Source organism: Rhineura floridana, chromosome 8 (genome assembly GCF_030035675.1).
Source record: "Rhineura floridana isolate rRhiFlo1 chromosome 8, rRhiFlo1.hap2, whole genome shotgun sequence".
NCBI lineage: Eukaryota > Metazoa > Chordata > Lepidosauria > Squamata > Rhineuridae > Rhineura > Rhineura floridana.
The window spans coordinates 108,147,500-108,174,557 of NC_084487.1; the positions used below are offsets into that span (position 1 = coordinate 108,147,500).

At 39.5% G+C, this 27,058-nt stretch overlaps 1 protein-coding gene across 6 annotated transcripts in view; it reads right to left on the reverse strand.

Annotated features, from left to right (window-relative positions):
• The window catches only part of SLC2A13 (solute carrier family 2 member 13), a 218,206-nt gene that overhangs the window by 24,886 nt on the left and 166,262 nt on the right, over window positions 1-27,058 (reverse strand). For 4 of the 6 annotated variants that reach the window (XR_009764481.1, XM_061640334.1, XM_061640337.1 and 1 more), the window contains exons 6-7: window positions 26,544-26,664; window positions 3,377-3,502 (exon numbers count right to left, since the gene is read on the reverse strand). Coding sequence is in view for 5 of the 6 variants with exons in the window: in XM_061640334.1 (XP_061496318.1) it covers window positions 3,377-3,502; window positions 26,544-26,664 (247 nt within the window). In the remaining variant the exon portion in view is untranslated. Of the gene's footprint in view, window positions 1-858; window positions 2,752-3,376; window positions 3,503-26,543; window positions 26,665-27,058 lie in introns of those variants that run through there. The other 2 variants (XM_061640339.1, XM_061640338.1) reach the window with 2 other exon arrangements.

Genomic DNA, 27,058 nt, shown 5'->3' on the forward strand with positions numbered 1-27,058 from the left:
GTGCATTGTGTACATTTTGTTAAGTAATTCTGAATGTAATGTACATGAAGATGTTTTACTGTCACAACTAGTTGACACATCTTGTCTGTCATCAGCATAGGACAGGGAAATATTGTCTGCTTTTTAACTATCTCCAGCTTCCATACAATTTATGACACTAAGCAAGTGACTAGGGCAGTTGGACTGCAGTAGAGGGCACAATGGTGTCATTTTAATCAGTTCCACATATTTGCTGCTGTATCCATACCAGATGGTGAATCTAGCATTAACAGACTAAGAGCTGTGCTCTGCAGCCTTCAGAAATTCCAATCATCCTGACAGCAACGAAGAAGATGTTCACGAACAGCCAACACCCCAGAATATCATAGCTCATCCAAAGACACTAAGAGCACATTCACACCATACATTTTTTGCACTATTATTCCACTTTAAACAGTCACAGATTCCCCTAAAGAATCCTGGAAAGTGCAGTTTGTGCAGGGGTGTGCATTCTGAACACGTCTGTCGTCCTGTTCCCCATAAAGGTTTGCAGCTAGTTACCTTAACTGTACTGCTGAATGGAAAAAACTAAACTGCAACCACTCGTGATATACCTAGCAAACTGAATCTAAAGTATATCAAAAGCAGCAAGTTCACACGTTTGAAGTGCAAAAACTGTAGGCTGAAGAAAACAAACTATTAAGTAGTGAATAGCACCTCCCATGGATACTGGAATGGCTAATTAGGTTGCCAAGTAGCTTTAGGATTAGGTTTACAAACATTTACCCAGTTTGGATGGGACTTAAATATAAAGTATTACTAATTTTCTGACTTAAGCAAGCATGTTAATTAACAATGCAGTTAATTCCAACCACGACTTCAATTTTAGTCCATACAGAATACACTCTTCTCCAGTAGGGTTTCCTTTACAGTTTTCTGTATTATTCTTCCAAAGCAATATTCCTTTATTCTTGTGTTACAAGGCTCATTCTTTATTGGATTGCCAAGAAGGCATATTTTGCAGGCAAGCAACAGTATTGTATGCTGGTCTTTTATACTCTCTCACCATTGTGAAAGGTCTTCTTAACAGAAGTGTACTGCACATACCCTTGTTTTAATGTCCTATTATTCTAAACGCTATTTCAGTCATTAGCCATCATTAAGAACAACTAATAACAGCTGTAATCAACAGCACAAGAATAGAAGAGCACAGAGACATGTTTGTCAGAAGAACAATGATTACATTAATCATACTTGATGCTGATTTTTGTCTTGAAATATTTCAACTGTTTTAGTGTTGGAAGGTGAATGTAAAGCTTCCAGATGACAGAACTAAGTTCTTGCCACATGAATAAACTATCAGCTCGATTGTGTTTTACCCTGAATGACATTTTTAAAAGTTAGTGCAATTCATTGGTGCATTAGTTTTGCTAGTATGCTATACAGTTACCATTACCTAACTTAACTATTCTTAAATTTTGCATTTTAACAGACTAGTCCTAACATACTTAACAACAACTCTGAAGCTTTGCTGCTATTGCAGTCAGTAGACCCTTTCATTAAAGGGATTGTTTTTAGAGTGCTCTTAATTATTTCAGGATGCAAAGTTAAAAATAGGGGTCGTATTCAGTTAAGTCCTACTCAGAATAGACATGTTGAAATTAATGAACCTAAGTTAGTCAAGTCCATTAACCTCAATGGGTCTACCCAGAGTAGGACTAGCATTTAATGCCACCCCAGATTAATAAATAATTATTTAATCCTTCCTGGGAAAATGAGACTTATGAAAACAATGAAAATATTTCAGTTTTTTTAAATAGTTACATTTCTTAACAGCTTTGTCTTTTGAGGAAGCAAAAGAAAAAAGGAACGGAAGACGTAAGTATGTTTCAAAAAGGAAAGGTAATACAGGAAGTGAGAGAGGCCAAATTCTTAATTTTCCTCTAGAATTCAAAGATGTTATACACTGATATGATGCAAGAGTCTGAGCTTCTAGCTAGCACTAATTTAGCAACTTTTATAAACAATGATGTGCACACATTAAAGGACTAATGGTGTGAAGAGAGTGTGTTATTCATTAACAAACAGCCAATTACTTCTGACAACCATGACTAGATTTGTATGAACTCCAGTGATAAACTATTCTGGGGAGTGTGGAATTAAGTCAGTCATTCTGACAGCTGTGCAATTTGATGCATCACACAGAAATACTAAAAAGCTGAGAAGTATCAGCAGGCCAATAGGACATGCATGTCATAAAATGTTATATAATCTTTCACATTGTTGTGAGTGGATATTTGTTTTTCACTCACCTTCAAGTAGAACACCTCTACTGTTGATTCTAGACTTTCCCCTTACTTTGTGACATGGCGCTAGATATATACATTTTAATATAGGATTGAGGCTGGGCTGGATGCCCTCTCAGGCTCCCTTCTAGCCCTGAGATTCTATAGTTACAAGATAAGTGTCTGACAAACAGGAAAATTGTGCCCCCATCTCCAATGGTCAAATTAGTTTCTTTTGTTAAGTAAATAGCCAGGCACATTCCATTTTGTTCAAAGAATGTGTGTCTCCCTAATTAAAGAAATTGGCTAGTGCAGGTGCCTTGTTGTCACATTGGAGATCCTTCCTGATGGGGGCATTTCTTTCTTTTCCCTCTTCTGGTTGGAGGGGATGTCATCAAGCACCTGTGGGTGACAGTGTACAAAAGGGACTGGCAGTCTTGAAACTGGACTGGAAAAAACACAGATGCTTGGCTTTGGTCCCCTGCCCCTGGCAAAACAAAAACAAACAAAAAACTCCTAATAGGGGAACAGGATCTATGCTATTTCTGTTATCCTTCCATCTTATGCCCAGCCTGTATATATGTGTAAAATAGTCCTTATATCACAGAAAATCCCACCAGTCTCTAGTCCCTTCATTCCAAGGAAACCAACCCAAAAGAATGGACTGGGATCCCTGACAGCTTTCAGTGCTCAGAGACTGGGGTGCATGTAACAATATTTACTGTTATAGCACTGTGTTAACTCCAATTATTTGTGCTTCTGTCACCTCATCAATCTGATCTCCATTAAAAAAAAAAATCCAGAGTTGCTCTTGGGTCTTGGCACAATAGTTATTAAGGCTTGTTTTTGTCTTTGCCACTGATGTTCTGAAAGAAAGTGTGATGTGACCTTTAAGTCAGCACTCACAAATGATTCCATCCTACAGTGTTTTTATTTTCTCAGAAAGGGGAAAAATGGAAGCAAAGTGGAGGTTTTCTGACAAGTGAGAACCCCTGGTGCACATTATTATTATAATGACAAAATACCATTTTCAAGACTAATGTAACAGCATTACTTCCTATAGAAGAATATTAAGGCCTTTTTATAAAATTAAGTAAAGAAAAGCAACATACCTGCCCCAGGCTGCTTCCATTGTAGACTTCCTATTAACAGGAACACAGGAGGACTCCACAACACTTGACTTGTTTAGTTTGTAGCAAAAGCCACAAATTGGATCCAGCATGCACCCATTACAGTAACTGAAAGAAAGAAAAATAACCACTGTAAGCCCAATCTTTTCACAGCAAAATATCAATTAATCATTGCTAACCATCAGAGTGTTTCAAATTATAAGCTTGTACCTTGGAAACATCAACAACTTTCGGTAACTCTTGTTAAAACTGAACAAGTGTTGCTGTATAGAGAATATTAGCATAGTTCAAAATAAAAGTGAAGGTAAATAAGCTGAACAGACTTTATCATTAAAAATTGATTTGATCCAGTCAAAGTTAAATGTTACTAATTTCTGTTGATTTCCATTGGATAATTAAGCATGCTGAAACAGAGACAGATAGGAGAAACTTTAGCTGGATCATGAGCAGTGTTAAATTTTGTAAAGAAGGGACTAACTTTATAAATCATGTTAATGATTTGATTTGACTCCTGCTCATAGTTTGTTTGAACACAGTGCTTATTCATGTTAATAGTTTATTTTTAACTATGGCTTAAACCAGTGGTGGGCAACCTCTGGAATTGGCCTACAAGTCCATTTTGGGCAAACCATGCCCATCTTTTGTGAGCTTAATATCATATGTCATCAGGCAAATGACAGGTGGGCAGCTCCACACACCTGTTGCAAAATGGCCCATGGAGGGTTGGCCTCTTCTGGGTCTGGCCCTCGAGCCAAAAGTGGTTCTGTATCCCTGATTTAAACTTTTAACATTACACACAAATCAAGCTACATTCTGGAATCTTCATTATAGAGAAAATGATATAGATCAGAAACATTGTGCTTGGTACTACTGTGCTTGCACTAGTCCACACCATTCTACCTGAATATGAACACTAATACCAGAAATCTGTTATGCTTCTGAAAGTTAGCAAATCAGCAACGTTTTCAGGGCTGTCATTGTTCAAATATTCAAAAACATCACATTCATTATTCTTATTCCAAACAGTGATGCATCTTATTTCATTACATAATCAATGCTATTTTGATGAAAAGAGTTCCTGTGTTAAGAAATGACTGGGTCCCTGCTTCTGTAGAGTGAATCCAATAACCTCTGCTTGAATCCTGGCAAGACAGAGGCACTGTAGTGAGTAGTTCAGTGTCCATGAAATTGGTCATCTGGTTACCCAGGATGTAACTGCACTTCCCCAAAGGGAGCAAATGCTGTCTGGTGGTGCTCCTGGATCAAGCTTTGTCACTGGAGGGCCAGGTAGCCTCAGTGGCTAGAAGTACCTTTTACCAGCTGTGTTTGATATGACAGCTGCGACTGTTCCTGGACCAAGAGAGCTTGCACACAGTAGTTCAGGCACTGGTGACTTCAAGACTGGATTACTATAATGCACTCTATGTGGGGCTTCTCTTGCACTTGACCCAGAAACTGCAGTTAGTGCAGAATGCTGCAGCATGATTGCTGACCGGAGTACATATAACACCTCTGCTCAGATATATGCACTGGTTGACGATTTGTTACTGGGCGAACATCAAGGTGTTACTGTTGGTGTATGAAGCCCTTAACAGCTTGGGACCAATTTACTTGCAGGACTGCCTTACCCCATATGTGCCCACTCAAGAACTTTGATCTGTGGAACAGGCATCATTACAGGTGCCACATAATACTGGTTCCACAACTGATATTTTAAGTGTGGCAGCATCTACACTTTGGAACTCTCTGCCTACTAACATCAGGCAGATGCCTTTGCTGTACTCTTTTTGGTGTCTGCTTAAAACATTTTTGTTTAGTCAAAACAGACACATAGGTGTTGATGTGTTTTAATCTCATCTTTTAAATATTTTAATTACTTTTAAAACTTTTTATTGATAATTTTAAATATTTTTGTAAACTGCTTACAGATTTTATTATAATCAAGCAATATATGTTTTGTTCAATAAATAAAAAACAAATAAAACTTCCAGAAACAATTACTATTCAATTGACATACGTTTACAACTCTCCAAAAATGGATAAAGCTTCCAAATACTATGCTAGCAATTATAACTTTCTTGTCCCCATTATTTATTTGAGGGTTTGAATCTGTAAAAAGACTGAGAGGTTGTTCTATGCAAGTCCATGTAATATTGAGTCATCCAATAACAGAGGTGGAAATGATTGCCATATGGAGTTCAAATTATTTCACCCTGTTTTTGCTTATTATCCATCCATGACTAGCAAGATTAATAACTGCACCTAACCATACAAATATTTCATCTAACCGGAACTGTTAAAATACAGCATGACTACATAAAAGCACATCTGTAAGCCACTAAAAGGAACAAAATTTAATATTAAAATTTTAAAGTATTTATTTTAAAACCAAAATGTTAAGTTATAGGTAATTTAATGCTAAAATCTTTATAAGGTGTGACAGAGTTCACTTCAATGATGACATTAAATAGACATACCAAGTATTGTTCGTATGTTAACATCACAAATATGTTAATGACAAAATATTAGTCGAGGAATCTAGTGGAATATCTGTGACCTAATTAGATAAAGAACAGAAAGGCTCTTCTGAAACCTAAGGATCAGGTTATAACATTTTTTTGGTCACAATACAGGAGCAAAATCTTTCAAACGCAGCAGCAAAAAAGTACAATTAAATATGCTCTCATTGTCTTTAAAGCAGCTGATTGTGAAAGGTGATACTGAAGCCAAGTATCATCACAGAGCATCAAAACATTCTTTGTGATCTTCTAGGGCACAGTACAGCAAAAAACTTGTCTCATACAGAAGCAGATCCAAAAAATATTCAGAAAGGGGCTACTCTCAGAATGACACATTTCAGAAGTTATTGACGCTATAACCAGCAAGGCCTTGAAGTGGTTTCTGCTACTGGCACTGTAGTCCTACCTGTGTTTCACCTACTGCAAACCATCTGTACTGTGAAAGAAAGCTGTTGGGAAAAGGGTAAGTAGGATATGGACTTTGGCAAATACTGGACTTATATACAAAAAAGAAACTAGAGACAGCCACTGCATACTCTGTTTAGCAGTTTTAACAAAAAGAAAAGTAATGTACACAGCCAAGCAAACATATATTAAGCTAGAATACTTCAGCTATAAGGAACATAATAAGTTGACCTTTTAAGGTCAACTTTCTCTTTGCTTTCATGTTACCACAATGCCTGGTTCACTCATCACTTTAAAATCATAGTTAAGTATAGTTTGTAGGTGAACACGCTGTTGCACAGGTTGAAAATCATGGCCGCTTTGCTCTTCACCTGTTCCTGCCAGGGGACAAGCGATGGTTTGGCTTAGCTTTACATCCAAACCCGTTTGTTGCTTGTTTTCTCTGAACAAACCAGGAGCAGTAAGCCAAGAACAAACGTTTGTTACCACTCATGGTTTGCTTGGGGAAATAAGCCATGAACCCAGGTTTGGACATAATGCTAAGCCAATTCATGGCTTGGCTCCCAGCAACACAACAGGAGTGAGGGAGGAGCGAAGCAGCCATGATTTTCACCAGCATTTTTTGTGATCATCTTTAAGCCATAGCTAAGCTTAACCATGGTTGAAAGTGACATATGAATGCTGTCAATATGTCACATGGAATCTCTATAAATCCACAAAATTGCTTGAGTATACACAAAGGAGCCATATAGTTGCCTCTTTTCGTTGTAGGAAAAGTGTATGATTTAGCTCTGACATGGGGTTTAGAGATGTATCATTAGATGCAAAATGTTAGAGAATTTGTCTGAAAAGACCTATATTTTCTAACATCCAATAGATTTATTTACCTTATCGATTTATAACTTGCCTTTCAATGTAAAAAATACTTTCACAAAATAAAATCTAATACAACAAAAACAGATCAACACCAGGATAAAATCAGAAGCCATGAAAAAACATTTCTGTCATAGATTAGTAGCCTGAAAAAATAATTAAAATAAAAAGATCTTTGTCCAATACTGAAAAGACAACAATTACGTAAGCAGGGTGCCAGAACCCAGAAGGCCCTTCTCCAGTTGCCACAGCTTCAGGCAACAGGCCATCTGAAGGGGATCTAAAGATGACCTAAGTGTGTGGGCAGACACATGTTAGAATAAGTAATCTTTGAGGTACCCATGTCCCAAGCCATGAAAGGCTTTAAAGAGGTAACCACCAACACTTTTGATTTGTGCCCAGAAAGGCAACCTGTGGAGCTGGTTAAGCATTGGCAAAATGGTCTCTCAATGTCTGGTCTAAGTTAATGGCCTAGAAGCCATATTTTGAATTGCAGTTTCTAAATAATCTTCAAAAGGCAATCCCACATGTAACACATCATAGTAGTCTAATCTGGAGGTTACCATAGCATGGATAAACTCCTTTCTAAAAGGCATCATAGCAGCACCCATTTTCAGCGATGGAAGGCACTCCAGGCCACAGAGATCACCTGGGCAGGCAGGACGCAAGGCACCCTCAAATTGTAGACCTTCTCTTTTAGCTATGTACAAAACTGCAGTATAAGGGACTGTAATTATTTCTTAAACATGATGGTGATATGCATGGACAGGTAGGGTTTGTAGTGAGCTGTTGCACCACATTTTATCTAATTATTGCAACAAAGTATTTAGCCTAGTTGATCATTTAACAGAGTTGCATAAGAATACAAACAATTAGGATTTCATCACACTTCTAGGAGTAGTCTGTCAAAGGAAAACTTTTGAAATACTTATCTAACTTAAGACACAACTTGCAATTAAGTTTCAAGAACAGCAGAAGTGTTACACATACAGAACATCTTGTATTTGGTGTAATGAGTATTTACAGAAGTTTCATTTCTATTGACAAATGAAAGAGGGGTTTCCTAACAAAAAGGTTAAACTACAAGTAGCAAGTCCTTGGTTGCAAATATTGTTTCCAAACTCCACAGCTTTAAAACTGTTGCACATTGCAGCAAATGAGAATTTCCTACCGAACAACAGGTAAAAGTAATACAGTAGGGAAGGAGATGGAAAAGCAATCTTAACTATTGAGGTCATGTGCAGGAGACTGAACATGTCAATCACTGAGCCCATCCTGCAGCAATACAGGTAGTGTGCTTTAACTCACATCCTTTTCCTGCCTAGAATCAGCACACCTGATCTTTTCCAGGACTATTTCCTATACAGCAAGTGCAAACTGCAATGCCAGACTGAAAGTGACCTTTGTAAAATATTTTCAATTTTTTAATTTTTTAACATTTATATTCTATCCTTCTTCCATCATGGAACCCAAAGAGATATACCTGTGGTTCCCTGTGGTCGCAAATCTAGGCCAGCCTTTCCCAACCAGTGTGCCTCCAGGTGTTGTTGGACTACAATTCCCATCTTTCCTGACCATTGGCAATGCTGGCTGAGGCTGATGGGAGTCCAACAACATCTGGAGGCACACTGGTTGGGAAAGGCTGATCTAGGCACTGACCATACTCAGAACTACTTAGCTTCAGCAAGGTGGCAGCTTCATATGCCTTCATGCCATATCCTGGGACCAATATCACAAGATCTTTTACCTTATGAGTCCAGCAGGACTCAAGCTTTTGAAAAGGAGTCACCAAAGACTCCTGAGTAAGCACAGCACTTATGGAATAAGAGGAGAAGTCCTCTTGTGGATCAAGAACTGGTTAGGAAACTGAATGCAGAGAATACAAATAAATGGACAGTTCTCCAAATGGACAGATATAGAAAATAGAGTCTTCCAAGGCTTGGTATTGGGACCTGTGCTTTTTAACCTGTTCATACACAATCTACAGTTAGAGGTGAGCAGTGAGGTGGCCAAGTTTGCTGATGGTATTAAATTGTTAAGGGTTAAAACAAAAAGGGATTGCAAAGAGCTCCAAAAGGACCTCTCCAAACGGAGTGAATGGGCTATAAAATGGCAAATGGAATTCAATGTAAACAAATGTAAAGTGATGCATTTTGTGACAAAATCTTAATTTCACATATATGCTCATGGAATCTGAACTAGTGGTGACTGACCAGGAACAAGAAGTCGGGGTTGCCATGGATAGCTCAGTGAAGCTGGCGACCCAGTGTGTGGCAGCTGTGAAAAAGGCAACCTTCAGACTAGGGATTATTAGGAAAGAAACTGAAAACAAAACTGCTGATATCACAAATCTATGATGCAACCACATTTGGAATACTCTGTACAGTTCTGGTCACCTCACCTCAAAAAAGATATTGTAGAGTTGGAAAAGGTTCAGAAAAGAACAACCAAAATGATAAAGGGGATGGACCAAATCCCCTATGAGAAAAGGTTGCAGCATTTGGGGCTTTTTAGTTTAGAGAAAAGGCAAGTAAGAGGTGACATGATAAGAGGTGACATGATAAGATGTGTGTAAAGTTATGCATGATGTGGAGAAAGTGGGTAGAGAAAATTTTTCTCCCTCTCATATGACACTAGAACTCATGGACATTGAATAAAGCTAAATGTTGGAATATTAGGACACATAAAACTAAGTACTTATTCATGAGTGCATAGTGAAACTATGGAATTCACTCCCACGGTGATGGCCATCACCTTGGATGGCTTTAAAAGAGGATTAGGCAAATTCATAGAAGATAAGGCTATCAATGGCTACTAGCCAAGATGGCTATGCTCTCTCCATAGTCGGAGGCAGGATGCTTCCAAATACCACTTGCTGGAAATCGCAAGAGGAGAGAGTGGTGCTGCACTTAGACCCTGCTTGTGGTCTTTTCATAGGCATCCAGTTGGCCACTATGAAAAGAGGATGCTGGACTAGATGGGTCATTGGCATGATCCAGCAGGCTCTTCTAATGTTCTTAAGAGTTTTGCATGCGGAAAAAAAATTCCTATAAAGGTAACAGAAGGGGTTTAGATTATTAAAAAAAATTAGCACACAAAGGAGTAAGTACAGAAGCCTTAGCAGAGGAGGTCTCACAACTATGTAGGTGTTTGTATTCCTACTTCATAGAGTCTACTTTGAAAAAGAAAAGGATCCACTTTATATAAAAATCTGCTTATATTTAGATTTGGATATCAGGGATACCATGGTTAGCAGAGTAGATATCTTGTCCGTGTCCAGTACTTCCCATGCATTGCATTTAAAGTGTCCCTTATATTATATAATAATGATGTAATACAACACAACCTCTTATTAACACAAGTGGGAAGTGCAACAAAATGTTGCAATGTGAGGTGCTCCTGCTAGTGTTCCAGTCAGCCTTCTTTCAGGATACACTGTTCCAGGAATGGGGAACCTACGGCTCTCCAGATGTCATCAGACTACAATTCCCATCTGTCCTGACCACTGGTCATGCTGGCTAGGGCTGAATGAAGTTGTAGTCAGCCAACATATGGAAGGTCACAGGTTCCCCATTCCTGCTCTATTCCATTCCCCCTCACAAGTTCCCCAAATTTTCCATCCCTCCTCAACTTAATATTCTGTGGTTACTGAGCATGGTCAGTCCTCATTGGAAGGTTTCTGGGGGACAGGTTGCCTCCTCAGGGTTTTTTCCCCTTTACTGTTCTGCAATCCTTGGGATTCCTCTGACCATGCTGATACCTCCTTCTTTCTCAATTTTGCTGTTTTGGCTACACTGCAGTCATAACTCAGCACCTACAATTGCTATTGCGTATATGATAATGTTCTTGAAATAAAAAAGATTTTACTAAAAATCATGTTAGTAACAAATGCATATGGGCACTATGAAAGATATGAAAAATTGGGGCAAACGTAACGAAAGAAAAACAATTTAAAATACAGATTTAAAATACTATTCAAATCTATGGGAATTTTGTGGTTGTTGTGACAATGACTCCCATTGACCAAATGGCAATATACAGAATTCGCTTAAAATTTAAACCTTATATTTTTCAGGCATGGTGATGGAAAAATCTACAATTTAATGCTATGTTGTTGTCGTGCACTGTTGTTTTCAGAATGAAAACTGTACAATAAGGCCCAGTTTGCAGCAACATAGTTAATGGTTTACCATGGACATGGAGATCACTCCTGCTTCTCCAGAACACAATAATCACTCACACATGCTTTTTGTCCACAATTCCAAATATATGTATTAATGCTTCCCATAATAATGTACTGTTTCTCAAAAGCAAACTGTAGTCATCTGCAAGTATAATGCCAACATCCTCTCCAAAAGCTCTACCTCTCATTTCTATCATTCAGACAAGACAGAAGTACTATTAGGGTAGAGACACATTTATAATTGTGCTAGCTTCAGTCTCCAGCTCTGTTATTCTGAAGCTGAGTACACACACAATGACAGGTAAACTCTGCCCACTTTTACTCCAAATCCTCAGAAGTTGCAGCTCCAAGGCAGTTTACCTTGAAATCAGCTTCACACAGACTTCAAAACAGATTGGCCATCATCAACCCTCTTGGCACTCCAGATATGCCCAATGAAAATGCTTTGCTGTAGACTCAAGCAGACACAAAGATTGACCCAACCCTTTGCTGTGCGCGGTCCTAATCAGCAGTGGGGAAGGGAGATGTGTCCAGCCAAGGGCAGAGTCATTTCAAAACACAGCCAGAGAAAATGGTCTGGCGGCTTTTGAAGCAACTAGTGTGTCTGCAGCCTCAATCAAGAAAACTGGCAATTTAGCTGAGGTGACTGATTCCATCCTGGATGGAGTTGCACTCTTGAATGAGCAAGTAATTTGATTAAGGAGTACTCTCAAGCTAGTGTTTTGCTGAATGCTCAGTTGGCAGAAGTTGCTAGGAGTGCCTTTTACCAATGTTGGCTAATATACCAGCTGTGGCTTTACTTGGATAAGGCAGGACTTGTTTTAGTTATTCAAGCTTCAATCACTTCCACAACAGATTATTGTAGTGTGCTGTACATATGGCTACCTTTGAAGATAGATTGAAGCTTCAATGGGTTCAAAATGTGGCATGTAGAAAAAAGAAGGGGTGCGAACCCTGAATGCCAAAATAGGGAGTATCAATATGTTTATTGTATATTTTCTTAGAAGAAGTAGCTTATAATATAAAATGCCCAACGCGTTTCAGCCCATCAAGGGCTTTCATCAGGGGATGATAGTTGCTAAAAGCTCTATATACAGGTGCGAAATTACTATACTGGAGCCCAGTATAGTAATTTCGCACCTGTATATAGAGCTTTTAGCAACTATCATCCCCTGATGAAAGCCCTTGATGGGCTGAAACGCGTTGGGCATTTTATATTATAAGCTACTTCTTCTAAGAAAATATACAATAAACATATTGATACTCCCTCCTTTGGCATTCAGGGTTCGCACCCCTTCTTTTTTCTACACGTCATTGTATGCCTTCCACCTTCCTTTCTACTTTCAAAATGTGGCAGCCAGACTTTGTCTGGCACTTACAGGTCAAATTATCTGACTCCAATACTATATCAACTTCACTGGCTTCTGGGCTTAAGTCAAAGTGCTGGTTCTGTCCTCTAAAGCCCTACATGGCTTGGGGCCAGGTTACCTTTGAGACTGCTTACTCACATATGGATCTGCCTGAAAATTAATATCATTGTCAGAGGTCTTGCTCCTTATACTATCTTGGGAGATTCAATGAGTGAGCACGAGACTGGGCCTTCTCTGCAACACCCTCAAAACCAAAATTGGCCAGCATCCTCTTTGTGCATCTTGCGCAAGGAACTGAAGACACTTATTTTAATGGAATTTTAATCTGTAACAGCTAGTTTTAAGTATAACGTATTTTACTTTGGCTGCCGCTAGGCTTCTGTTTTGCTTTGTTCTCAAGTGTAAGTTGTATCACTCTTAGAAACTGCTTGTTATATTTTCATGTTGTAATTGTATTTTTATTGATTATATGTTTTGTGAGGATGTATGTTGCTCTGGGTACTTTTAGTAAAAGAGTGGGATATAAATATATTAATACTGAAATTCAAAACTTATTTCTGAGGTTTTTTTTTTTTAATGAATCAGAATGTCAAGATACATCAGTGATCAAGCCCCTTGCAATGGCTCGTTTCCTGATGCTGCAATCTGTTCTTTAATAAAAGAACACCCAGTAGCCTACCAATGTCCCAAATTTTAAGTATTTCCCTTATGTGTATTCTATTATGTCAAGATTTCATTAAATAATCTATATACCAAATGTGCCATTTGAATCTTATATAAAAAAGTGCAGCTACTACAATTGCTAAATTTTCTTTGATCAAAATATTTCAAGTTCAACACTTTTTCCCTTTGTTTTGCTGTGCACATTTGTGATACCAGGCTTAAAAACTGGCTTGGATCAAGTATGCCTCATCTATTCAGAACCTGCCCAATCTGCGATTGTTAAACCATGAATTCCTTCTAAGAATTAAGGAAGAGCATTCCAAAATATCAACATTCTATTAGAGACTAAAAATGCTCTTCATGTTGTGACTGACCTAAAAATAAAATATATTTATAGCCCATATTTTATTACTAAAATGACAGCTGCCTGGACTTTGTGTTGAAAGATGCTAGCCTCCAGGGTATTAAATTAAATTAGAAGATTTAATAGAGAGAGAAACCCACAGAAAGGTTAAATGATAGTACCCAAGAACAGCTTTTATTGCTTAGCCAATTTCAGAATTTGTTATAAGGTCATTCTTCAGTTCTACAGCATGAGCTTTCCAACAGAATTTTAATTACATTTTGATTAGAGCAGTGAAAAATGGTCTGAACACATACATGTGCTTCATTTTAGGATTTAGTTCTTCTGAGGTTTTCATGGAAACCATAGTAACTTTCATTCTTCAGCTACACAGGGTTCATCTTTCACATTAGGATATAATATAAAAGGGTTTTAAAGGACACTAACTGGAGTAAATTATGCCTTTTAAAATAATGATAACTGCAGACACGCTAGACTACAAATAAGCAGGCTACCAGTGAACCATTGGCCAATTGTCAATGAAGCACCTAGCACTTGTTGGTTGCTGGGATTAAAAATGTAAGAACCCAGCCTGTTCTCAGTGGCCAACCAGAAGCCCAAAAGCAAGACCTGAGCACAGAGCACCCTCCCCTCCTGAAATGTCCGGCAACTGGTATTAGTGGAGGTAGAACATAGCTATTGTGATTAGTAGCCATTGATAGCCTTATCCTCCAATAATTTGTCTAATCCTTTTAAAAGCCATCCAAGCTGCTGGTCATCACTACATCTTGTGGGAGTGAATTCCATAAGTTAACTATGCACTGTGGGTCCTGATCTTCCAACATTCAGCTTCACTGAATGTCCACAAGTTCTAGTATTGAGAGAGAACTCCTCCTCCATATTTACTTTCCCCACACCATGCATAATTTTATACATCTCCCTGTTTTTCTAAGCTAAAGACACTTAAATGTTGTAACCTTTACTCATAGGCAGTTGCCTCAACCCCTTGATCACTCTTTTCTGAACCTATCCTTTCTGAGGTGATCAGAACTGTACACAGTATTCCAAGTGCAGCCCCATCACAGTTTTGTATAATGGCATTACGATATTGGCAGTTCTATTTCAAACCTTCCTAATAATTCCTAGCATAGAATTCACCTTTTTCACAGCTGCTGCCTGCTGGGTGAACATCTTCAATGAGCTATCCACTACATCCCCAAGGTTGTAGCTCAGACTCTTTTAGCGTGTATGTGAAACTAGGAGTTTTTGCCTTAATGTGCTCCACTTTACACATGCTTACACTGAATCACGTTTACCATTTATAATGCTCATTCACCCAGTTGGAGAGACCCTTTTGGAGCTCTTCATAATCCCTTTTTGTTTTAACTACCCTGAACAATTTGGTATCAGCAGCAAACTTGGTCACCTCACTGCTCACCCATAACTCTAGTCCCAATACCTTGGGGGACTCCACTTTCTACATCCCTCCATTGTGGGAACAGTCCATTTATTTCTCCTGTCTGCTTCCAGTTTCTTACCTAGTTAATGAACCAAAAGAGCATCTCTCTTATTCCACAACTGCCAAGCTTACATCAAAGGAGTCACTGGTGAGGGATTTTATTAAAAGCTTTCTGAAAGTCCAAGTACACAATGAACTGTATCACCATTATCAATATGCTTGCTGAATTCTTTTGTTGTGAGCTGGTCCCATGTTTAATGTATGTATTTCCCATCTAAGAGTCTTTACAATATATAGATTAATCCAGCCTTTCCCAACCAGTGTGCCTCCAGATGTTGTTGGACCACAACTCCCATCAGCCTCAGCCAGCATTGCCAATGGTCAGGAAAGATGGGAATTGTGGTCCAACAACATCTGGAGGCACACTGGTTGGGAAAGGCTGGTATTAATCCCTAATGTATAGAATACAATAGAATATACATCCAGATACGCAGACCTCCTCAAGTCTAAAACAGTCCAAAAGGGAAAAGGTTTTTCTGCTTCCCCCTTCTTTGTTCTGAGCAGTCAGCCAGAGTACTCTTTGTTCCAAAAACAAAGCTGATAATACACACCTGCCTCTGGTTAAGTTGATTAGTTGTTATAGAACAAGTTAGCTCCCCCCCATGCTGTCTCTAGCAGGTAGTATGTAGGCAGCAGGTATAGACAGCAGCTGACAAGGCAATGTCCTTGAGACTTTTCCTATAAAAGGGAGACAATTCTCCGTAGTGTTATCAGTCTTTCAGACTTATCCAATGTATTGCTATGCTGCTAGCTGAGAGGTCCGAGGTTTGCCTCACATAAGGGTGAGATTATTCCATTTCTTTTAAGGTGGAAATGTGTGGAAATGTACCAACCTGTATGATATTGATTCCTTGCAATATAGCTTCACAAACATTGCAGTGTAATTTGTATAATGTCTAAGTCTGAATTAACAGCACATTATACTATAAAATGTGTTAAATGTATATTAAACATAGAAGCCTAATACTATATAAGCCTGATATAAGACTGAGCTGTATAAATAAGACAGCTACTGGCTAAGGCCACTGTAAGTCTTATGGGTGCCATTATGAGCTACAACGGGTCAGGACTTTGACCCTGACCTACAAAATTCCGATTTACTGGCTGAAGCCAGATAAATGTACACTTGTATGTATGAAATGAATGTATAAAGAATAAATAAATATGATGTATGAAGATGTTCCACTGTTGAATTCCTATTATTTTTCCTGAGATATCCCTAAACCTTATTTATTTATTACATTTATATACCACCCCATAGCCAAAGCTCTACAAAAATTAAAAACATTGAACATTAAAAACAAATAAACAATTTTAAAAACCATACAAAGTTTAAGTGTGAAAAAAACAAAAACAAACCCACTCTTTCTTATCTTTGATTTGCAATGCAAAGTCTATTCCCACCTATTTAATTTCCAGAAATATAGACCAGCTGGTGTATCTACATCTGGATTGCTGAAATTCCATTGCCTATAGGCTGCATTAGAAAGCCAATCTTTGGTGGAACCTCGACGGCACTTCATCCAGACTGACCTAACTGCTGGCTAAACTATGGAAGTTTGTCATATAAGTTGTCTCTATATATATAGGCTAGGGGAGTACACAAGAACACTGAATCCTGTGTTTGTACAAGAAAGTGATGGTTCAAGGCCATTTCAAAGAATTCTAAAAGGCTAGTGAGACAGAACTTACCCTTGCAGAAACCATGCTGGTTCTGCTTCAGCAAAATTTGTTCTTCTGTGTGCCTGGTAATTCTGTCTTTAACAATGCTTCACTTCAGTTTTCCCAGAACAGATATTAATCTAACTGGCCTATAACTTTCAAGATTCCCACCAAATCCCTTTTTTAAAAATGGTGTTACATTGGCCACTTTCTAGTCCTTAGGTACAGAAGCTGATATTGGGGACAAATTATATATTTTTGTTGATCAGCAGCTTCATATCTAAGTTCTTTGAGAACTCTCAGATGGATGCTATGTGGACCAGGTGATGCATTATTTTTGTTTTGCCAAGAAGGCCTAGAACTTGTCCTCTTGTTGTCATGATTTGCCTCAGTTCCTCAGACTCCCTTCCTGCAAAACTTAGTTCAGATAAAGAGATCTATTCTGCATTTTCCACTGTGAAGACAGATGCAAAGAATGGACTTATTGGACTAAGGCTGCAATCCAATACACACTTACCTTGGAGTAGGTCCCACTGAACACAATGGAATTCACTTCTGAGTAGACATGCATTGGATGGCAGCTAAATGGACCTTGCTCAGAACCAGTGAATCTACTTAAGTTCATAAGCAAGAGCATGTACTGATTTAACACATTATGTTTTAGCTGTTAAGAAATCCTAAATATGTATTATTCCTGCGTAGCAGCTATCAATATAACAAGGGAATTCTAGCAAAAAATGAATCTAGACTTACTCAAGTCTAGACCAGTGGTTCCCTAACCTTTTTCCCCTGTAGACCATTTGAAAATTGCTGAGGGACTTGGCAAATCACTTAATGATTTTTCTGCCCATTGTAACCATTGTAATGTGCTGTGCTAGATGCTGTATGATTTGTAATTGTATTATTAAAAAAGAAACAGAAAGAAAAAAAGCTCAGCTGGTTGGCTGAGGCTGTGATCCTGATATTGCAGCACAAATGTATTTATTTATTTAATAATAATAATAATAAATTTTATTTATTGGTCGCCTATCTGTCCAGGTTAATGGACACTCTAGGCGACTTACAATAATAAAACAATACATAATATACAGTATACAAAACAGAACACAGTCATAATCAATTTAAAATCAGTTTCCAATTAAAACATCGTAAAACTAACCCTCCCCAATCCCATAGGCCTGCCTGAATAGCCAGGTTTTTAAGGCTCAGCGAAAACCTATCAGGGAGGGAGCATGTCGAAGATCAAGAGGAAGGGAGTTCCAGAGGGTGGGGGCCACAATCGAGAAAGCCCTCTCTCTGGTCCGCACCAGCCTAGCTGTTTTAACCGGTGGGACCGAGAGAAGGTCTTGTGAGGCTGATCTTGTCAGGCGGCATAATTGGTGACTCTGGAGGCGCTCCTTCAGATAAACTGGGCCAAAACCGTATAGGGTTTTAAAGGTCAACACCAACACCTTGAATTGGGCCCGGTAGACAACTGGTAGCCAGTGAAGATCTATTAACACTGGAGTGATGTGATCACGGCGACGGCTGTGCTTGATCAAGCGCGCCGCTGCATTCTGTACCAGCTGTAACTTCCGGACCATTTTCAAGGGTAACCCCATGTAGAGCGCATTACAGTAGTCTAAGCGAGAGGAGACCAGGGCATGTATCACCTGTGGAAGCAGATGAACAGGAAGGTAGGGACGTAGCCTTTGTATCAGACGTAATTGATACCAAGCTGCCCGACTCACTGCTGACACCTGAGCCTCCATGGACAGCTGGGAGTCAAGAATGACCCCAAGGCTGTGGACCTGGTCTTTCAGGGGTAATCTCACCCCATTAAGCATCAGGTCTGTAATACCCAGCCTCCCTCTGTCTCCCACAAGCAACACCTCGGTCTTGTCGGGATTCAGCTTCAGCCTGTTCTCTCCCATCCATCCACTTACGGATTCCAGGCACTTGGACATGGTATCTACAGCCAACTCTGGTGAGGACTTAAATGAGAGATAGAGCTGAGTGTCATCCACATATTGGTGACATTTCAGCCCAAAACTCCTGATGATGGCCCCCAGCGGTTTCACATAGATGTTAATATTTAATCCATTATTGCATTTATATCCCACCTTTCCTTCAAGTTGCTCAAGGTGATGCACGTGGTCCCCCCCTTTCCATTTTATCCTTACACAGGCCCCTGTGAGATAGGTCAGGCTGAGAGACTGTGTTGGGTCCAAGATCACCCAGTGGGCTTCATGGTTGGGTGGGGATTTGAACCTGGTTCTTAGTCCAACACTATAACCCACTGGTGTTGGGAGACAGGACTGTACATCTTCAAACTGTGGGGGGCGGGATGGGATACCAATTTGATTGGATCTTTGCATTAAGAAAAGAAAGCAACACTCCTGTCTGCAGAGAGCTTTTAATGGAAAGAGATATTTGGAGATATGATTTTGCTATGCACCATTTTTTCAGTTAACAAAGACTAAAATTACAATAAGCATGGGGGGTGGTCATGCAATTTTTTGAGCTTACAAAGGGGCTCCCATACTCATAAATGTTGGGAACCACTGTTTTAGAAGTAGGCTCAGTAGTGTGATTACTACAGTTTAGTAAGGGAATAGGTATATCGATTCTGAAAATATGGAACAATGTTTATTCTCACACAAGGCTCCATTCTACTTTGAATATTTCATTAATTCTTTCAGAGTTGAGAAGTTTTTCCTCTAACAAGACAAACATTTAAGATCCCCATTGTTTCAGTTAAGGCAGTGATCAGATGGCAAGTTATATGGTAGTCCAGCAAGAGTAGAAACTGAGCTTACACGTTCCAAGATGTAATGCAGGGGTAGCCAATGTGATGTCCCCCAGATGTTTGCACTAGAACTCCCGTAAGCCCAGCCAGAATGGTTAGTGATGATGGGAATTGTAGCCCAAAACATTTGGAGAGCATCATGTTGGTTATTCCTGAAGTAATGGATGTTACGGCCGCCGTAGAGATCACATCACTCCTGTGTTGAAGGAGTTGCATTGGTTACCGGTTGTGTACCGAGCCCAATTCAAGGTGTTAGTTTTAACCTTTAAAACCCTATACAGTTCTGGCCCAGCTTACCTGAAGGAGTGCCTCCAGCATCGACAGGGATGCCGCTCAACAAGACCAGCCTCAGAAGACCTTCTCTGGATCCCACCGGTCAAAACAGCTAGATTGGTGAGGACTCGAGAGAGGGCCTTCTCAATTGTGGCCCCCACCCTGTGGAATTCTCTCCCAACTGATCTACACCATGCCCTGTCTATAATGAGCTTCCGCCAGACCCTGAAGACCTGGTTTTTTAGGCAGGCTTTTGGAACGGGCTAGTTTTACTGTTGTTTTAAATTTTTAACTGTTTTATATACTGTTTTAACGTGTACGTCGCCCAGAGTGGCTGGTCTACCAGCCAGAAGGGTGACTAACAAATCGCATAATAAATAAATAAAATGTAGTTTCTGCAATGCTAGCCAATGTGCTACAATCTCAAGTTTGATTTCCCTACTAATTTACACCATAATTGGAATCTGTTTTCCATTATCTATGAGCTATGTTTTAAATTGAGGAATTCCCATATTAAGTTGTATCTCTAACACATTTTTCTGCAGTATGCTATTTGCCCTTCAAATACCCTACAACTGAAAGATGCGTGCAATAAAATTGCTTTCCTAAGTTGTGAAAGCAATTCTGTTCTTATCATCAGGAGTTAGTTCTGTCTTCAATCTTGTTCTAGTAATAGCAAAGAAATCATGCACTGGGGGAAGAGAAATAGGGTCAATCAACACACAAATGAGAAAGCTATGCTACACTACCGATAGAGAAACTTCACCAAATCCTGTGGAACAAGTTTGTTTATAAAGACAAAATCTGTGGTACCACACTTCTTTTGCAATTTGCATGCAGATGGGAAGATGCATTACTGTTCTCATTTGACTGACTATGTTTCTGGCAATTATAAATTAGACAGAGATGGTCAACTGGAATTGCTTTGTGATATCCATAGTTTTTGACAACTGTAAAACCTCACAAGAAGTAGAAATATCACATTAACTGTTACATGAATATAGTGATATAACTGTTCCCTAACTCAGCCACTGTACCCACATGCTGAACTCATTGATGCTCCCTATGTTTTGTTCTTCAAGCTAAGACTAAGCCTTTGCCTTTTGAGATATTACTTGTGAAATATCTAGCCAACGTTATGTAGAAGTAGTAACCCTATACTGCTCCTTCATCTCTAGGAGATTTTGCTATTTGTTCCCCATATACTTATGGGTGGCAGATTTCAGTTTGAATATCATGCTTTCATATAGGCAATGTATCCCTTAGAGGAGAGCTGGAAATATTGCAAGGATCATAAGTGTGAGGCATAGGCTCCAGCTTAGATCAGTTTCTGTTGCATCCCTTTAATTTACAGATTTTTCATCTATGCTTCCTGTATTGCCAAATGCAGTTCAGTTACTGATTCATCAGAAAGAGGAAGTTAGAAAAACAAATGCATTAATCTAGATTTCCATAAATATGACTAGTGAAAAATGTAATACAGGCATATCCCGCTTTAACATACGTAATGGGACCGGAGCGTGTATGTAAAGTGAAAATGTACTTAAAGTGAAGCAATTATCTATGCATGTACTGCACTGCAATCGCCACTAGATGGCAGTGGCATCATGCCATTAAGTGTCCGTAATTGCAAAGCACGCATACATTAAGTGGGGTATGGTGGCGTATGAAGCATGTACGTTATAGCAAGGCGACGTTAAGTGAAGCGACGTTAAGCGGGGTATGCCTGTACTCCCCTTTCATTTGTTCTGCCAATGTCTCTTTTCAAAGACATGCTTATTTTATTTAGAATGTTTATAAACCACTTGTTCAAAAAAATTGTCCAAGCGGTGTACAGATAAAGTTATAGGTAAGATATGGCTAAAATCCACAAACCAATTAAAAACAAACGTACATAAAACAATCATCATAAAACAACAAAGATAACAAGCAGAAATCTTAAAAAAAAACTAATATAAGAAACCAAATCATTTGTCTGCATAGGCTTCCTGGAACGTGTTCAGCAGGCGTCTAAAACAATATAGTGAGGGTGTCTCACTAGAGCAGAGGTGCATAGCACAGGTGCTACTACATGAAAGGACCGACTCCTCACAAATGGGAAACTGACTTTATGTGGCAATTATAAAAGTGCACATTCCACAGATCAAAGTGATCAAATAGGCACGTATGGAGCAAGGTGACCCCTTAAGTAAACTGGTCCCAATCTGGTAAGGACTTTATATACAAGTAGCACCACTGAAGATCTTTGAGCACATTCTTTGAGCAGATTCTGCTGACAGAATCTGATTCCTATCAGCAATTGCGTGGTAGCATTCTGCACTTACTGCAGTTTCTGAATCAACAACAAGGGAAGCCCCATAAAGAGTGCATTGAAGGAATCCAATCTTGGAAGGTACCAATGCCTGAACTACTGTGGTCAAGCTATTCCGGTCCGAGAACAGTAGCAGCTGTTGTAGTCAGGGCTGGTGAAAGGCACTCCTAGCCACTTGGGTCTCCAGTGACAAAGCTGCACTTTCAAAGGGACCCCAACCCCATACAGAGCAGGCAGTTGATCCATTTCTCAGACATGAGAACCAATCACCCACAGAGCCTCTCTCGCCCGAATTCAAGCTCAGTTGATTTTCCTTTATCCTCACCTCATCACTTCATCCAGACACCAATCCAGGGCCTGTATGTCCTCTCCCGATTCAAGGAAAAAGAGAGCTGACCTCGCCCCAAATCTCCTAATGACTGCTCCCAACAGCTGCATATAGATATTAAATACCATTGGAGATAAAGTAGTGCCCTGCAGCATCCCACAGCATATTTGCCAGGGATCCAAAAAACACTCTTCCAACCCTGTTCTCTGAAGGTTAGACCAGAACCACTGTAATTGTGCCCCCAATACCCATTCCTCTGAGCTGCTACAGGAGAATACTATGATCAGTGGTATCAAATGCAGTATCACATGGTGCTTCCACATCACCTTGGGGCTACAGTTAATGGATAAATCAATTATGTCAAGCTTATAAATGTGTTCTTAAATGATCTAGTAGTCTTCAGATTTTGGATGTATCCAGAGGTAGTATTTACCTGGTGGATTCTTTCTTTCTTTCTTTCTATCTATCTATCTATCTATCTATCTATCTATCTATCTATCTATCTATCTATCTATCTATCTATCTATCTATCTATCTATCTATCTATCTATCTATCATCTATCTATCATCTATCTATCTATCTATCTATCTATCTATCTATCTATCTATCTATCTATCTATCTATCTATCAACAAACAAACAAACAAACAAACAAACAAACAAACAAACAATATTTCTATCCCACCCTTCTACCCTACAATAGGGCACTCAGGGTGGCTACAATAAAATAGCACACATATGTAATAAAATACACAATAAAAACACAAACATTACAGTAAATTAAAATGCATAAAATACTATTAAAATACATAAAATGCATTATGCATACACATACAAAAATACATACATGTATATATGTGCATACACATATAAAAGAGTGAGAATAAAAGACCTTAAAAGATAAAAATAAAAGATAAAAAACTTTGAACAGTGTCAGGCTGACCAGTCAGTCCCAACCAAAGGCTCTCAGAAACAAAACAGTGTTTACAAGTTTCCGGAAGACCATCAGGGAGGGAGCAAAGAAGGCTTCTTTGGGCAGGGATTCCAAAGTCTGGGAGCCACAATTGAAAAGGCTCTCTCCCACAAGCCTGTCAATCTAACTTCTTTCATTCCAGGCACACAGGAGACCAGAGGCAGATGATCTTAAACAAATGTAAGAAATCACTATGCTTAGATAATAAACATGATTTTAATGGCAGAATGAATTTCTTACAGGATTTGATGCTTTTATGCATGGACTGTATACCACGAGGTACTGTATGCATTCTTTCTAATACATACAGGAGCATCTGCCTGCTATCCTGACACTATTTCAGTTAATAGTTAGAACCAAGACCAAGATTTATTGATCAAGTTTAGATACCCTTATGAAAATAACAGATTAGACAAAGATATGAACAGTTGTGTAACAATGACTAGCTTCAATATCTGTAGTGCATGGAGATCACTATATTTGGTTGTGGGTGTGTGCAAAACACACACAGTGAAACTCAATCACAAGGTCATGTTATATGCATGCTTACCATTACAGGCAACCCCTCCTTTAATAATCTCTTCTTCCAGTAATATAATTTATGATAACCCAGCTTGCTCTATCCTTAGTTGCAGCATCATATGATGCAGGAAGCACTAACCTTTCTGAGCCAGTGGGCACATCTGGAATTTTGAGAAAGTACTGTAGGGGTGTGGTATTGCACAAAATGGCTAACATTAGGGCATGGTGTAATGGACGACACATCTAAAAGAGCAGAAAAAGAGACAGAACCACAGAATGGTGTGGGAATGCCCCCCATCAATGGGGGGAAACACACCTACATCAGCCAGCGTTATGTTCACTCACAGAATGAAGCTCTTTGCACCTCTCCTCAGTTCAGGACAGATGGGAGGGTGGACATCCAATCCTGTCATCCAATAGCATGTGAGTATGTTTAAGGGCGTGTGTGGTCAATGTAGGAGAGGGTGAGCCAGTGCAAACAGAAATGTCTCTCATGTGTTGGGGATTTTTGAAGGGATATTTACCAAGACCTTTCACAGGCACAAAAGCAGGCACACTGGTGCCCACGGACACAATGTGGGTAGTCCCCAATACATGTATTTGTCATTTGCAGCATTTTCATTGCAAGTGCCTAATCCAAGGGTGTGGCACCTCAGGTCCAGGGGCCAAATGTGAACCTCTGGACATTGTTGGAGGCCACACCCCACATCAGCCCTACTTACTTCATACCCTCCTTGAATTTTTTTACCTGGCTGGAATGTGTCCTTCAATTCTAATACCGTCTCTTGGCTTACTGAATGGCGAATAGAGAGGGATGTGTGGATCTGTGTAGAAACTACCCTATTGTGATACCCACTTCTGCCTCTGGCCCCGCCCATCACTAGCATGTGGCTTCCCAGAAGGTTGCCTAAATGGGAATGTGGCTCTTGTCTGGAAAAGGTTCCCCACTCCTTGTGTAATCACAGCTGTGGAGTGTGGCAAGTGTTTCATTTGGCTGAACCTTGAATAAACCAAGAACTTTTAAGTGAGTCACCAAAGAAGCAGCAGGACCACCACCCCAGTCAGGAACTGCTAACCACTGCCCCATGAGATCAGTTGCATAACTGTAGATTCTCAAAAGAAATTTCCAGATCTTGCCTGGCTCCACTCACTCTGACTGGCCATTGGATCCTGTGGGGCAGGAAGGAGTACATAAGGACTTCCTTTTCCAGCTGAGCTTTGCTTGAACACAGAGGTCTATCTAAGCTCTAGCAAGTCTTGGATTTCTGGCTTTGAGCCTTGGTCCTGATTCCTAATTGGTTTTCTGGGAGTCAGGACCAAGATGCAAGATGTGGTTTCTCCACTCATCGTGATTGGGTCTGAACTCCCACTTCCTAGCTCCCAACTCTCTCCAGACTGCTGCCCATGGTTCAGCCCCAACAACCTCACACACACACTGTCAACATGCCCTACTACAGAAGATTAGCAGTTGTGACTTGACTACGACGTGCAATTAACAACACATATTCCATGCTTCCTGTTCCTCTTCACCTGCATCTTATCTCTCCAACCCAAGAAATGCTTGAACTGTTCCCACATCATGCACTGAACATTTGCACTTCCTATTCACTATGCAACACAGGCACATTCAAAGCCACTCAGTTGATCTGGATTTTATAATTAATGAACTTGGATTTTAATTCACTTTACTGCTAAAGGCTTAGGGTTGATAGCTTTAAAAAATACTTCAAATAAACAGAAACCCCTAAGAGAGATAGGCTAGCATCCTAGGAATTACTCACGCAATGGGACTTTCCTGCCTCTACTGCCCTCCCTCAAAACTGCTCCTGAGGACCTTTTTAACAGTGATAATGTGATACATCGAGGGGCAGCTGGCAGGCCGAGGTCAAGGGGCTCTTTTGATCAAAGCAAAAATGTTTGTATAAGTCATGAATGGGGAACCTATGGCCCTCCAGATGTTTCTAGACTACAACTCCTAATCATTCTTGACCAATGACCATGGTTGTTTGGGCTGATAAGAACTGGAATCCAACAAAATCTACAGAGCAAAGGTCCCCCACCCTGGACTATAATAAATTTCCAGTAACCACTCTGGACCTACTTAGGAGTTCTCTACAAGAAGGCTGCATGGAGTAAATTCTACCCAACTTGAGTTTTTGCTATTTTTTACTGCAGAAAGGCAACTACTAAGGAGGCTAAAACATCTTTCGCTGATATATAACTAGTAATCAAAATACAAAGAACTATCAATGTTGTTCACTGGCACACCTCAACTACCAAGGTACAAACCTATCAAGGAAGGAACAGAAATATCCTTAGAGTGTTTTGAACACAAGATCCTTAGCCAATGAAAGTTTGCACCAGGAAAAAAACCTTGACCGATCAGACGTTTTTATGAGAAAATCACAGCAACTTACCTATATTTTGTGCAGGTAGAATTTTGACCTGAAGGACCTTCAGGATTAAGAGTGACTTGTGGTGAAATCTGAGCTGACAGCAAAAATCCCAAAGCTAAAACAACAAGTGCAACTGTAGTGCCTACAGCAAAGAAACAAAGCACTTTACTTCAGAACAGAACTTCAACAATGCAAATGTGCTCATCTAGCAGAAATGTTCTCCTGCTGAATTTAACAACATTGGGTTGACTTTGCCCACTGCAATAAAGGCTTTCTAGTAGGTATTTAACTCCTCGATATATGCCCTGGGGCAATTTTGGGGCAATGCAGGAGACGATTACACAGCACTCAACTCAGAATGGTCATGAGTGGGGACAGGACTGCTACTCTGATTAAAAATTCCTCACTTGTCATCCATGTGATCAGATTGAATAGCATCTAGAAAAAAAGAAAATGCCACAATAGCATCCAATTCTAGTATCTGCCAATTCAATCAGTCTTGTAACATCTAAGGGTGAAGTAAATAGATATTTAAG